This window comes from Ursus americanus, chromosome 12, assembly GCF_024610735.1.
Source record: "Ursus americanus isolate L20-20 chromosome 12, mUrsAme1.1.p, whole genome shotgun sequence".
Lineage (NCBI taxonomy): Eukaryota > Metazoa > Chordata > Mammalia > Carnivora > Ursidae > Ursus > Ursus americanus.
The window spans coordinates 19,640,949-19,656,705 of record NC_142138.1 but is presented as its reverse complement, the minus strand read 5'-3'; the positions used below and the strand labels follow the sequence as shown (position 1 = coordinate 19,656,705).

Below are 15,757 nucleotides of genomic sequence, written 5' to 3'. Positions count from 1 at the left end.
CTGCCTGAATTACACATTCCTACCACCTCTTCCACATCCTTCAGCTCCACACAAAAATGAAATGAAGCCAAATATATCACAGCAAAGGGGACAGTGTACCAGATCCACTCAACGATCTAGATATATGCGGAGAAATAATGTTCCTTTCGTTCCTTCTCTAAAGATTAAAAGCATCTTAATACCGTTCCCTTCGCAGCTCTCCTCAAAGGTGAAATTTATAGCATGTCACATTTTATCTTAAAAATGTATATGCTTCATAATAATTTCATATTTGAGTGCTTCATCAGCAATTCTTACATGAGAGGCATTCAGATTCCGAAACTGGGTAGGAAGGAAACTCCGCATTATAAACAATAGGATCTACAAACATTTTTAAATTTAATTCAGTGGTGTGCTTTTGTTCTTGCTTTTAATTGGGGCTTTGCAATCACACCTGCCTGGCGTATTATTAAAACAGACTGACGATGAACGCCCAACATATTTGGTTGCCGTGATAAATTTTTATGTTCTCAGAACCAGAATCACTCCCAGAAAGGAAATACAACAGATTTTTAAAATTTATGAGTTCTGAGGGACCGTGTGCTCCAAATTATTGCTAAGTATAATCTAAAACACTAAAAATATATTTTTGGTCCCACAGAGGAACCTGCAGAGCAAAAACAGCAACGTCCTGATGCCCACCTTCCTGCAAATCAGTGGGACTGTGCAAATTGTTAGATTATCAAGATCAATGCCTTCTGGTGCAAGATTCCTTCTGATTTGGTTAATTCAGCCAATGCAGTTTTTCACAATGCAGAGCTCTTAGCAGAGCCTCCTTATATTATAGTCTTCCAGGAGTTATTAACTCTACCCTGCTGCACAAATTCACCGCACACAGGGCTTCTTTGTGTCCAAGGTCATTATAAGCAGGTTCCCCTGTAACAGGTCCTCTTGGTAGGCTTATACCTAACATTTTCCAATCCCCTCCTGGCATTTCTGCATGACTACCAGGATCCACAAACAAGAGCATGCCCTGGCTTTTGTTTTCCTGTTTGACAAGTGACTGAACTTCAACAAGGAAGCCATTGAAAGAAAACAAAATCCTCCTCTCTCCACTACTCATTAGAGCCTTCTTACATAGGAGAGGGTACCCCTTGGAACTAAGTTAGAATATAGATAAGACAGCTTAAGGCTGGGGGTGTGCTTTAAATATCTAAAAAGCAACAGGTATTTTTTCAAGCAAAAGACAGAGTACAACACATAAGGAGACGAACTTACATTCCTATATCCCAACGTGACTAATGTAATTTCAGGAGTCATATCACAATATACGTTCTCTAAAGTCACAATGAAACGCTAACTGGATATTAGTAGCACTGAAGTGTATACAACATACAAATCTTCGTACTTTTGTATATTTCTGCCAAGTGAAGAAAGAAACATACACAGAGAGCCAGAAACGGAATAGTAATTATCGTATACCAACCCCATTGGCGGCCGCCATCTGCACTATTGTTTCTATCGCTGATTTATTAAAATACCGCCCATCTCCACCAACCACCAGTGAGGATCCCTGTCGATCTTTAAGGTCTATGGAAAAGAATAGACTCTGGATGAAATTCTCCAGATAACATGGCTTCTCCTCAAAACAATAGGTTTTCTTCCGTAATCCACTAGTTCCCGGTTTCTGGTCATAGTAGGGAACGGTAGCAAAAGTCAACAGAGGGAGAGGACCTTCTTCCATTTTTCTTTATTTCCCAGAAATCCATTCATCAAGACCACTCATCTTTCATTTTCACCAATTGGCTTAGCGAGGGTGTCCAGAGAGCAGGCAAGCGTCCTCAAAATAGTCTGTCCGACCTGAAGCTGCAACAGTGTCATCTGAGTAACTAAAATAGAGGTCGTGCCTGGATGGTCACTCTCAATGAGGAAGCTGGGTTAAGTCCTTGCTGTCGTCACCCCTGGTGAAAAGTTAAGGGCCACACACCCACCCACACCCACACACAAAGCACATCTTCCAAGTTGTTTTGGTGAGGACACTTCAGCCCACACAACCACGCCAAATACCCTCCAATTATTTTTGCGTCCTCTCCCCCGTTAGATAGCTCCAAAGGATACTGCCTGTGGCAGCCTTCAGTCACAAACACCAGATGGCTGCCAGACTCCACTCGCAGAGGCCAGGCAAAGATGGGGCAAGCGCTGTCCCAAGAAGCAGGCTTGTGGTGAACAGGACACCCTGGTGTGGCTCCCACTGCTCCCGACACCCCTTAACGCAGAGCCTCTCTGGGCACTCGTCACTGAGAAGGCCATCTGCTGCTACAGTTGTCCCATGCCATCTAGCAAGTTAAAGGTCAATCTTAAAATGGAAGTGAGGGATCTCAGTTACCTCTGGTTTCCTTACATCACCATCATTTTGATACCCAAGGAATTTTTTTACTTCCCACATGCAATTCCAGTCGGAAGGAAGAAAGTTGCCAAACAGAAGAGATTTATTCATTGCCCACCAAGGGTTTAACAAAATAGTATTCAGCTCTAGAAGAACAGATACCTACAAATATGCCCTGAATGATCAACAACTTGGTCACTCCCTTGAACTTAGGGAAACATGGGAATGGAGATGCACCAAATCCTTGAAAACATAAGCGAAACAGGGAGGGAAAAAAGTATGTTTCTCTAAGTGCATGAGGTCTGATCAAGTTATTATCTGGAAAAACAGTATGAACATAAGATTAAACTTTGTGTTTTCATTGTGTCAGTTTTAAATAGACTTGGCTTTTAAGAAAACATTTTCAGTGAAGCAGGTTCTTTGCATTTGAAGAACCTAAGATGTTCTAAAACATTCTACCTGAACAAATTTAATATTCAACCCCCATCTGATCCCTAAGATTTTATTAATGATCTATTTAAATGCATGCGTCTTCTTTATCTAGTTCAGCAGGAGTTGACGATTAAGAAGCTCCATTGTCAAGGTTTCGGCAAACTTGTCAAGGATGCTTAAAAAGTAAACCAGGACTAGTTACACCACATGTCTGGAGAGTCTGACATACACTGGAGTCCAGGTTTTCAAGTGAAACACGAATAATGCCTTGATAAACAAAATCTGAGTATTTTTCTACTATCTTGTCAAGCAAGGTCCGAAAGCAAACAGAACTGGGAGCAGCAGACTGCCTTCTCTGCTCATGGGGCTGCTCTGTGCAGGACCAGATAAGTGAACAGGCCCGGGAGCCAAAAGCAGCCGCTGGCAGGGAAGCCTGGTCTCTTTCAAATGACAAATGGTGCTGGTCCACGTGCAGGGAAGACCTCGAGACATAACATTAAAACAATTCACAAGACCACGTCTATTAAGCTGAAAACCAGTTGGCCAAAGGACACGTTTTCTAGTTTATTTGGGGATTTTATTTACTTCTTAAAAGTAAAATTCCTTAGAAATTAATTTATGAAGTTAGCTTGCTATATTAACAGTAGTTTACAAACCCACTGTTTTGCAATTACAATAAAGGCATTTTTTAAACTCATTTTTTTAGGTCTGGTGCCAAGTTTTCTCTGGTTCTAGATAGGTTTGCAAATTAGGCTAGCATATGTGTCTTGACATATTTAATAATAGACTAAGATTTATGAAATATCAACCCAATAATCTTTTCATTGGGAATAACAGAGCAACCGACCACATAATTGGTAGTTTCCTTAAGAAGTTCTTGAAATCCCAGGGTAGACTGAGGGGCACGTGGTCATAAGGGTGCTCCAACATCCCCAACTGAAGCTTCTCTGCCCACACATTCCAACATGTTCTCTGCTGGTGCTCTGCCACTCTCTCAGTGAAGCTCTTCCTGAAGCTGGAACAAAGAGAGTTAACATTTTGATGGGTTTTTTCCCACGCACTGACTTTATTTACAGTTTATGGTTAATGCGAATCAGTTTCATAAAATGAGAAGTTATGAAGAATCAAGGCATAATTATGCAAATTCAAAATAGATGCTCAATACAAAAAAAAAATGCAAGCATAAAAGTGGGTTTGTTCACAGCATGAGATCCAACGGCTCTTGCTTCAAAGGATAGGAAATAGTTGCTTTTTTTCCTTGAAGACTGTGGCCACATCACATGCTAGAACACCTCAGCTTACCAGTGTGTTTTCATGTGAACCATAACTTGTTTCTAAAAATATTTTTTTAACACCATAAGTGTTATAAAAGCTGCACTTTTCCAGAATTAAACCTCCTCTTGGAACTAGCACCAGTTTCTAACTATCCAAAAAAGTAACTGATAAAGAAAGTATTCCAAATGTAACTATTCTGATTCTTGAAAGTTAATAAAAAAAAACAAAAACTTCTGGGCACCTGGGTGGTTCAGTTGGTTAAGTGTCTGCCTTTGGCTTAGGTCGTGATCCTAGGGTCCTGGGATCGAGTCCTGCAGGGGGCTTTCTGCTCAGCAGTGAGTCTGTTTCTTCCTCTCCCGCTACCCCTTCACCTGCTTGTGCTTGTGCTCTCTCTCTCTCAAATAAATAATTTCTTTTAAAAAGATTATCTTATTAAAAAAATAACTTTCCAAAGTAGCTTAGAAAGAAATATTGCAAACTTAGTACTGCTGGTACTCTTCCAATTACCTGATATGCCATCTTGGGGTTGATTATTATTTGCCTCTTAATTTCAAGATCTTTAAATATACCTTCCCTGTAGATCATCTTTATATTTTAAAAATTATTTAACACAGAAGGAAACAGATAGCCATGAGATCATATGTAATGATGTACATATGATACATCACATGTATGATCACCAAGAGATCATACATGTCTAACCTGCGGAATCAGGTCACTAAGTGAACCCAGTGGGTGAACTCAGAGCATCTCTCTTGCATGGAAATATCTAGGTGGGCACATGGACCTTTTTCCCTCCTTGTGTGTGAGCCAGCCCTTCAGCAATGCATGGACTGGGGAAGATTCCCTCTCTCACAACTCTTGCACATGTCAATGAATACCCAGCAATTTAAGTGCACACTGAATACAAGCCTCCAGAGGAAAGAGTTCTATACCCCAGAACAGAGAGTAACGTTGTCAGTGACTACATATGCCTGGCACGGTGTTGGTTAATATGCAAAACTAAAGCAAAAAGATATAACCCTTGCCCTAGAAAAGCTTCTATTCTAAAAAATAGGCCTGAGTCATAATTTTATGGACATTGTAGAACTCAACCCCATATAAAAATATTACCAGAAGCAGCAATGTTAGATGAACTGTGAAGTGTGGTAAAAAAAGAAGGGGCATTAAGAACATGAAGCTTCCTACGATGCATAGACTAAGTGGGGCAGCTATTAAGAAACTCATTTGTTTTAGCTCTCCAGCAAAGGTTGAACTTCATCTTCGGAAACGTTACTGTCGAGCATAGCGAACCCAATTTGGCCTAATGAATTCGCCTGCATTGCCAGTACTCCTTCACAATGACACAAATTACATTTAAACCATATGGGGGATTTAAGGATTACTCCCCTCAGACAAGGAACTTTCATACTGGTCTTGGGTCCAATCAATTTCACAATGGCAGAGTTATGAACCCCTTCGCTCCCAGCCTCACAAAGACTCCAGCTCCCATTCTGATCTGCAGATACCTTCCTAGTAGAACACAACAGAAACTGTAGACAGGCCCATTCTTTATTCATTCTATCTTTCTTTCCATCGGTAAATACTTATTGGGTAGCTAACTACCATGTTCTTTAGCTTATGCCACAGTAGTGGACATAGGGGATGGGATTGCTAACCCTGTCTCTAGGTGTAAGCACTAGAAAGAAGGCCAGTAATTGGGCTAAAAGCAGCAGAGATCATCAGACCCCCAGCCTGAAGCCCTGTACTTGTGACAGCTGCAGGTGCCTGCCTGAGTGATTGGGGTGTGTGACCCAAGAGACAGGAAGACACTCATTCATTTGTCCCACCAACAGTATGTGAGCATGTAGTGAATGTCAGCCCCACGCTAGGCATCACAGGATAATGCAAAGACCATATGTTTAGGAGCCAGACATAACCAGGGCTCAAAGCTTTGACTTTCAACTGCATGAGAAATGTAATCTTAAGCAAGTTACTTAACTGCACTGAGCCTGTAAAATGGGGACAACTCTCAAGGCTGTGCTGGGAACTGAATCAGGTAACATATGTGAAAGCACAGAGTGCTGTGTCTGGCATCTAGAAGATTATCAGTAAATGGTAGCCCCCTCACCCTCCCAATCTTCAATCTCCTCATCTCTGCAATGAGACAATACCTGCCTCACAAGGTTTTTGTGATGATGACCTCACCAAGTGTCTATGAAAGTCTTTGTGAACTAGAAAACGATATAAAGATATAATTTTTTTTCATATTCAGGAGATGGAGGAGGAGAGAGAAAGGCACATGGACCTTTGTTCTTATGAAGTTCATGTCCTGGGGAGCCACAGTGGCTCAGTCGGTTGGGGGGCTGCCTTGGGCTCAGGTCATGATCCCAGGGTTCTGGGATCAAGCCCTATATCGGGCTCCCTGCTCAGTGGAGAGCCTGCTTCTCCCTCTCCCTCTGCTGCTCCCTCTGCTTGTGCTCCCTCTCTCTCTGTCAAATAAATTTTTAAAAACTTAAAAAAAAAAAAAAAAAAGAAGTTCACGTTAGAGGAGCCACCACTTGTGGTGGCCTCGGCCCTGTCCCAGAGGTCCATGCACAGACTGACAGCTCTTGAGAGGTTACAGTAATGGGGTAAGACCAGAGAAATAGGGGCAAGATTACAAAGTCTCATGAACCATACTAAAGTTTATTTTGTAGGCACCAAAGCTATGGAAATTTTTAAGCAAAAGGAATCTAAACTGATATGGTTTGGAAAGTTAACTGGCTGCCAGTGTTGCATCAAATAGCTTCGAGAAGGAGAGACTGGAAAAAGACTAGCAAGTCTACAAAAAAGAATTCCTTCCTCAGCTGGGGTGGCTCTGAGGATCCTGGTCAGTGGGGTCTTGTCCAGAGCTGCTCCTCTGCCGGCCTCCTGCACAAGACTTCAATTTTAAGTCCCAAGGCTACTTTGAGCCCTCTTAGGATTTTTCCTTCCAACATGAAGACTCCACCCGAACAACCTCTTTCCTCTGACCCCTTCTCTACAGAGTGTCTTCCACTCCTTCCCTCTCTTCTCTGATTACTGTCTCCTACTCCACAAGGGTAGATTCCTAGAGCCGTGTTCTCCTACAGGACCCTGATGCCAGGCCATGATCACCAGAGGTGGATGCCTGACCAAAGCTAGATCACTCATATTTCCCCTCCCAGGAATCTAGAATTAGGACTCAAAAAAGTACAGATCCAATTCAGTTAGTCTTTGAACTGGGAAGATAGGTAAATTCAGGAGCTGTGGGGCAGGGACAGTGGTGTCATGAGAACAGCCATAAACTGTGACCAACGGCCACACAATATGTGAGAATACCCAAACACTATGCAGGATACAACTCTGGATCATCTAGACATCTCTAAGATTTGTGGGCCCAATGTACAGAAAGAATAGGGAAACCATTCAGAATAGAATCAAGCATAAAATAGGTTAGATGAATCTTCTCAAGAAGGTAAGGATTGCAGATTCATTAAGCATGAGAATTAGGGAATGTGGTCTCCTATTCAGATCTCCAGTCAACATGCAATTCAGCCAGCTCACAATATCACCCCAATTCAATTGGAAAGATCACCCCTGTTTGGGGTGAGAGACTGGTTTTTGAAGAGGGCATTTTTTTAAGGTTTATTTTATTTATTTATTTATTTATTTATTTATTTATTTATTTATTTATTTGAGAAAGAGTGAGAGAGAGAGAGAGCACATGTGCATGCATGGTGGGGGGTAGGGGACCGGAGGGAAAGAGAATCTTAAGCAGACTCCAAGTGGAGCGTGGAGCCCGATGCAGGGCTCAATCTCACAGCCATGAGATCATGACCATGAAATCACGACCTGAGCTGAAACCAAGAGTTGGAAGCTCAACTGAAGACGCCACACAGGCACCCCTTGAAGAGGGCATTTTTAAACATAGAAAGATTTAGAATTAAGTATGGACAGGAAGTAAATCAAACTCATAGTATACAGATAATAAAATAAATCAGACTTGCAGCATTAATATTTTTGCATAAGTTTGGGAGAAAATCTAAGTATATTTGGTATTTTAGGTATGTTAGGAGAATCTGGGATATTAGTTTCTCTAACAGATTAGTCTTATATTCCCAATTTCTAATGTGTAGTTGAGTAACCTATTTTGACTTATGATTTTAAGGAGATAAGAGAATTTTATCAAAATTATAAACATTGGAACATTCAAGAAGACTTTGTCCCATATTTATAGTTTGAAGTTTAAATCATCAGATGCAGATAATTTGCTGTAGTGTTTCAGGGAAAGGACTGTAAGGCCCCACTGACAGGCTGGAAACCCAGCTCTGCCCGTCAATAGCTGTGTGACCTCGGAAAAGTCATTTAGCCTCCTTGTGCATCCATGGCCTCATCTGTAAAAATGGGGAGAATAACAGACCCCCTAGCTCACTCACTGTTTGCAGTCATGGTTGAATGAGGTAATACACAGAAAGTTCTAAACCAGAGCTGGTAGAGGATGCCCTACAAAAGTATCTGCTGTTACCATGATTGGATTATATGAGAACAACTTGAATATTTTCAAGATTTGCTTGTTAGACAAAATGATTTTAGAAGTAAATAAGGGTATTTGATTTCTAAATTTGAAATATTCATAGGAGTTTGAGTAAATGCGTTTAGAACTAAGATCACATGCGCGCGCACGTGCGCGCGCGCGCACACACACACACACACACACACACACACCCCAACTTACACTGACAACTGAGTCAGCAGAGTGGGAGGAAAACAAAGCTGAGATAACCAGAGGGGGTAGATAGAGTGGCTGCCAAGGTTCCTCCTGTCTCAGGCTCGTATGAGGCCCAGGTATCCACTCTACCCTTGGCTTTCAGGAGATACCTCTGAAACCTTATGGAGCAGTCCTCCTGGCAACTCACTGTGGTCTGACTAGCTTCCTATATCACTTGCGACCACCTGCAGCTCTCCATAGTGTTGAGCCGGGCTCGGTGGTGCACGGCTCCTATTTGCCAGCTCTGAGCCAGGCTCCACCTGCTGACCAGGCAAGAAGAAGAGAGGAAAGTCACTTTCTTTCTCCCTTTGAGCAACCTCAGTCAATAGCAAGGAGATAGAGTACCATTTACTAGTTGGGTGACCCTGGGCAAAATACCTAACTTCTTGGTGTCCCTACTTTCTCATCTTTAAAATGGGGACTGAAAATAATACCTATTTAGACTTATTGTGATCATTTTGCAATATACACAAATATCAAATCATTATGCTGTACACCTGAAAGTAATATGACGTTACATGTCAATTATACCTCAATTTAAACAATGCATCTTTTGAAGAGAGGGAAAGAAAAAAGACAGAAAGAAAACAGTACATATTGCATGGTTTGTCATATAAAGATACGATAAGTTATTAAATGTAAAAGAGAAATTACATTAAACTATAAAGAAGGTACAAAGTCTGAAGAATTCTAAGGGCTGCATGGCTCAGAGCAGTGCAGAATCTCAGCCTCAAAAAGACTACTGGAGGGGCGCCTGGGTGGCTCAGTCGTCAAGCATCTGCCTTCAGCTCAGGGCGTGATCCCGGCATTCTGGGATTGAGCCCCGCATCAGGTTCCTCCACTGGAAGCCTGCTTCTTCCTCTCCCACTCCCCCTGCTTGTGTTCCCTCTCTCGCTGGCTGTCTCTATCTCTCAAATAAATAAATAAAATCTTAAAAAAAAAAAAAAAAGACTGCTGGAGCGTATTATAAAATTAAAAATAGCTGCATCAGAGCGTGTACATCCTCTAGCATCTGTCAGTCTGTTGTCCATCTGTTTATCCACCCATGTATCCAGCCATGACTACATAAGCTGACTTGCTGCATTCATTTCACCAAACGCTGTGCACCACGGGAAGAGGTCAGACTCAAGCTGTCAAGAAACTTCTGGTCTAAAGAGAGAGATAAGTCAACAAATTGTTAAAAAAAAAAAGGAGTAAGAAGTGCTAATCTGGGAACTCAAGAGAGAGTTATGAATGCCCAGAGGTGAGAGAGAAGGTAAGGAAGGCATTCCCCACCTCCATAAACAGCCATTCTTAATTCATGTGTTTAAATCTAAAAACAATCTTTGAAGATGCCCAGAGCTTAGAAGGCCTTTTCCTACATAATGCACTTGTGAGGACAGCTCCTGCTTTATTAAAAATTATCAATATTCAACCATTTTGACCTATAAAAATGGCAATTTACATGGTTCATATAGAATTTTTATATCTTTTATTTCCTTTTTGAAGCATCTTCAAGAAAATTTTAACTCCCTTAAGAATATTCATTTGGAGCTAACAGAGTATTTTCCCACATTCTGGCTATTACCAGAAACTACATATGAAAACCCCTTGGTTAAAAAAAAAGTAAAAATTAATTAATTAGTTAATTAATTTTAAAAAGTGGATCTAAAGAATTGCTTGATTTTCAAATCATTTGTGGTTGTATGTTTCCCTCTTGTGGTGGAAAATGGAAAAACATGCAAGATTTCTCACGACCTCACAAGGGGGCGCGCTAGCTGTCTCTAGCTGGCATCACACAACTCTAGGGGGCCCCGTTCACCTCAGATACAACGGGAATCATGCCCCCTGGAGTTCTGTGGGAGACAGTGGTTAGCCCTCTATCAAAAAATTAAAATCTGAAGGGATTTCTGGGCTTTTAAGAAGAGGAAAGTTATGGTGAGGATATTCTCTGTCTCATTATTAAGGATTTTTCCAGTTGCATGGCCTGGCCAAACTAGGATGTCCAGCTGGAAAGGAAGCGAATGAAGGTGGCCGCAAACAGGGAATGTCTTTTTCTGTGGAATCTTTGTGAGCCTAAGCTTCTGAGAAATGGGGATAGTAAAGCTTCCTTTAAAAATTCTTAAAGTATATGAGAAAAGGCATGTAAAGTGCTTATCATGATGCCTGACCATAGAGTAGCACTCAATAAATGTTATCCAAACTACCAAAATGAGAAAGACATGGGGATAAGGACTGATCACATCCTTCTAACCCAGCTCCTGATCTCCAGAGCACGTTGGACCAAGCAGGAAACAATCAGTGATATAGGTGGGGCTGGGTGGTAAAATGTACCATGGGCCACAGAAAAGGTGGGGGACAGGGAATCTACCACCCCTGGTCTAACCACAAGGCTTTGGAGTCAGATAGGCCTGGGTCTGAATCCTGCCTTTGCCACCTCTGGCTGTGTATGGCCTTTCTGGCCTCAGTTTTCTTATTTCTACAATAGAGACAAGGACACCTGCTTTAAAGGTGGTTGTATGCAGGAAATAACCACAGTAGGTCAGGGTGTGGGGCAGTGTTACAAGGGCTTTATAAGCATTAACTCATTAGATCTTCACAACAACACTGTAAGATCAATGCTATCATTCTCAGCCCCATCCTCGGGACAAGAACACCTGGGGATACCGATGATACAGATTTATCATCTGCCCAAGGCCAAATAGCTGGGAAATTGTGGAGATGGGTTTGAACACAGGCAATCTGGCTCCAGAGCCCATACTCAACCATCATGCTGTGCTGCTTCTTACTGTAGTATGTGGCCACGGAAACAGCAAATCAACAATAGCTTTTAAAACAGCTATCTGTGGGGTGCCTGGGTGGCTCAGTTGGTTGAGCATCTGCCTTCAGCTTGGGTCATGATCCCGGGGTCCTGGGATCAAGCCCCTCATAGGGCTCCCTGCTCAATAGTGAGTCTGCTTCTCCCTCTTCCTCTAGCCCCCCACCTCTGATTGTGCTCTCTCTCTCAAATAAATAAATAAAATCTTTTTTAAAAAATGTCTACCTTGGGGCAACTGAGTGGTTCAGTTGGTTAGGCATTCAACTCTTGACTTCAGCTCAGGTCATGATCTCAGGGTCACGGGATCTGGCTCTGCGCTCAGTGAGGAGTCTCCTTGAGATTCTCTCCCTCCTCCTCTCCATCTGCCTCTCCCCCCCCCCACACACACCCTGCTTGTGCATGCTCTCTCTCCCTCTCTCTCTATAAAGTAAACAAATAAAACCTTTTTTAAAAAAAAGTCAACCTTGAGAAAGGCAGCATAATGGAAATCTGGGTTTGAATCCCAACTCTGGGTAATTCTTAGTATCTTAGTGATCTTGGGCAAATCACTTACCTTCTATTTCCTCAACTGTGAAACAGGGGTCTAAACACCAGTGTCTTCAGAGTTGAAAAGATTAAATGAGATCATATAAAGAGCGTACAGCACAGTGCAGAGCAGTACATGTAGGTTCTCATGCAGGCTTAAGAATAGCCTAGTGATGCAGGTAATCTCACTGTTCCCATTTTACAGAAGAGGACATTGAGGCTGAGAGAAGTGAAACAACGTACTTCACAACTTGCAACTAATAAATTGGGAAGACAGATTTCAATGTCAGTTTTAATGCCAAAGCTCAAGCTTAAGCTGTTTGGCTCCTTTGGGTGACCAAGCATATTTGAACTTATAGAAAAGGAAAAGGAAACGGATCCCAGGTGACTGTCAAAGGGATACTGCCCAAGTGCAAAGTATATGAGCTTTGGTGGCGTGCACAACCCACCTGCACTTGGTGGACAGAGCACAGGTTGTGGGTTGAAAACTCCACTTCCCCCCCAAAAAATTATGCTGAATTCCTGACCCCATACGCCTGTGAATATGACCTTATTTGAACAAAGTTTCCCTGCAGATGTGATCAAATTAAGATGAGGTCATACTAAATACACCCTAAATCCAATGACTGGTGTCTTTATAGAAGAAGTGGGAGATTCAGTGACAGAGACACAGCAGGGAGAAAAGCAAGTGAGGCCAGAGGCAGACTGCAGCTCTGCTCGCGGGTGACCAGGGCCACCACCAGAGCTGGAAGAGGCAGTGGAGGATTCACTGGAGCCTTCAGGGGTAGCATGGCCCCCTCTATAAGCCCCCAGGACTGTGAGAAAATACATTTTTGTTATTTTAAGCCATACCGTTTGTTGTCTTTTGTTACAGCAGCACTATGAGACTAATAGTTTTAAATGTTAGTATAAATAAATATAATTTTTTTAAAAAGGCCAGCCCAGCTCCAGGGACAGCTGATACCCTCTGCAGCAGGGTGGCTGGTCTGAGCGAGAGGCCCTTGGATAGACCTCTCCCCACAGGTACCCCTTTCCTTTGCCCCAGAGTGCCTGGTTCTTATCACTAAATGACACAGTATGCACCATGGCTTGGTATATACCAACAAGCCTCCTCCCTCACTCAGTGAAGAGGAGAAAGACAGCACATTTTGTAACTTTGGTACCTGCAATGAAGAAGAGTCGGCAGTCGCTAAATATTTGATGGTTGCACTGCTGAAGTAAGAGCATTCTATGACCTCTGTGACTAGGGTTTCTGAGGACAGAGATGAGCTTTTCCCAGCAGTTGCCCAATAGGTCTCCTGTCCTGAGACCAACCTCAACTATAACGTTACTCCCAGCATCAGACGACTTCCCAAACCATAAGGTATCCACAATACAGCACACTCTGCCTGAGTACCGGCATTTTAGGTAATTTCTACAGCACACAGATTTGTGCAACAACAATCAGGAACACAGCTAGAAACCTCAATAGTGAAGGGAGTAGAGCTGGTTAGTCTGTATGGTTGAGGCCCAACGCTTGGGCTGCTTCTAAGAGGAGCCCTGTATCATTGCAGGCACAGGGACGGAGAGGTGCTTACTCCCAGAAGCGAACTTCAGTGTGGGGGAGAAAAGAGATGAGAGACAGTCAGGGAGAGACAGAGACTAAAGCTAACAAGAGAAAAAGAGGCCCACCCAGCATCCCAGGCCTTCCACTAATATTAGGCTGAGATCTATAGGAAGCAGCATAGCTACATTGCATGTCTGATTTTTTTTTTTTGTAAATTTTTGTGTCTATGAATGTGTGATTTAACTGAGTGGATTGTGCATCATACATTCTACAATATGGATTTAGATCAACCAAGCCAAGGGAAAAGACCCACCCTGATGACAGCAGCAGGTCTCATATGGACGGTGTAGGCCAAATATTCTGCTAGCTAAAGACAGTCAGCAAATAGAGCTTTGACGGTTTACAGGACAAATCCTGTGGCCCAGTCCTCCTTATAGTTTTTTAGGTTTGCTAACCTAAGTCTCCATCCATGACTCTCCCTTCCTACCAGAGTCACAAGACAATTCTTAGACTGTGTCTTAGGCTGGCCTGTGTGTAAAAGAAAGTACTGGGGGTTAAGGATCCATGTGGTGATAACTCCCCACTGGCTACCTGGCCGCCTCCTCCCTTCCTGCAAAACAGGAGTTACGAAGACTTCTATTTTAAAGTCTAAGCTTGTGGGCTTACTTTCCACCATGGCCTCCTTGTTTTGGCCATACTCCCTCTGTGTAGACTGTCTCCACTTTTTCCTGGCTTCCTTTTCATCATCCTTCAAGACCTGACTCGAACACACCTCCCCTGGAAGCCTCCCCCGACCACCTGCCCAAGACCCCTCCGCAGGGCTCCCAATGGCACCCTAAAGCAGGCACTTGTCACACTGTTTAACGCCTACCGGACGGTGAGCTCCGCAGGGTACTGAGACGGTCTCAATGTGCTTGTGCGTGCCCCAAATGCACAGCACAATACCCAGCAGCGACAGGATGCCCGGCAAACGTCTGAGCGACGGAAAGCACCCCCTCAAATACTATTCAGGAGAAGTTGCTGGTGCAAGCAGATCCAACCATTTTACTAGAACCGCTAAGCGAAAGCCCTTAGGGGAAGGCCTGGTGTGTGAACACCAAACGCCACAAGGAGCACTTAAGCTACATGGGGACAATATTATTTGAGGTTATTGGGGGTATCTGGGGTTATTTGGGTTATTTGGGCTGGTTGCTGCGTTCTTTTGAGATAACTGAGTATCAGAGTGATAATATATTACTGAAAGCCTCAAGTTATGTAGAACTGGTCCCCCACCCCCCACACCCCCAGGCCCTGGCCATGAAACACTTACTCTTCGTAAGAAAGACATTTCTGTTCTGAAATTTATAGACCAACAGGTGTGAAGCATCTTGATAGGTCACTGACAAAGCTGAGAAGTAAAACTGAGAAGATGGGAGCTGGCTGGGCAACCCTTAGCAAAGAGAAGTTTAAAGTGTCTGTATTTCCCATCAAAATCCCCACCAGCAATGTGCTTATCATGACTACGTATGAAGCATTATGCTAGGTGACTTCTGACACATATCTTATTATTTCCTAAACACACCTCTATGATATATCAGTTTAATTTTATAAATGAGTTTTTTTAAAAAAAAGAGTTCAAGCAGTTTGCCCAAGATTAAACTGCTAATAAACAGCATATCCAAGAATCAAATTCAAGTCTGTCTGACATCAAAAGCTATACTGCCACAAAATTCTAATGTAAAAGAGGTCATTTTGATATCCCACTAAGATCCTCAAAATGGCATGATATCTTTACTTTCTGGTTACTCTTTAGCACATCTGGGTTGGACTTTGAGAGATGCTAGATAAAATCGCATGTGGAAATTTGTTTTGGCAGGAGGCGTACACTAGTCCAGTGGGGTGACTTTCCTGAAGCCACAGTGGAATTTCAACACCATCGTAACGCACATTTGGATTGCATCTTAGAGTTCCCTAAACCTTTGTGTGCCCGTTATTTAATCCTCATAAAACCCTCTAATAGGACAAATATTACAATTAAACCCATTTTACAAATGAGAAAACTGAGCTTTACGTCAGTTCAACAAGCTC

The 15,757-nt window shown here is 42.6% G+C and overlaps 1 protein-coding gene across 2 annotated transcripts in view; it reads right to left on the bottom strand.

The window, feature by feature from the left end:
• The window catches only part of PGM1 (phosphoglucomutase 1), a 61,539-nt gene that overhangs the window by 33,456 nt on the left and 12,326 nt on the right, over nt 1–15,757 (bottom strand). The window contains exon 1 of one of the 2 annotated variants that reach the window (XM_045802167.2): nt 1,466–2,223. The exons of the other annotated variant lie outside the window; for it this stretch is intronic. Within the exon in view, the coding sequence (XP_045658123.1) occupies nt 1,466–1,723 (258 nt within the window). The 5' untranslated portion in view covers nt 1,724–2,223. Of the gene's footprint in view, nt 1–1,465; nt 2,224–15,757 lie in introns of those variants that run through there. 2 annotated transcript variants of the gene reach the window in all.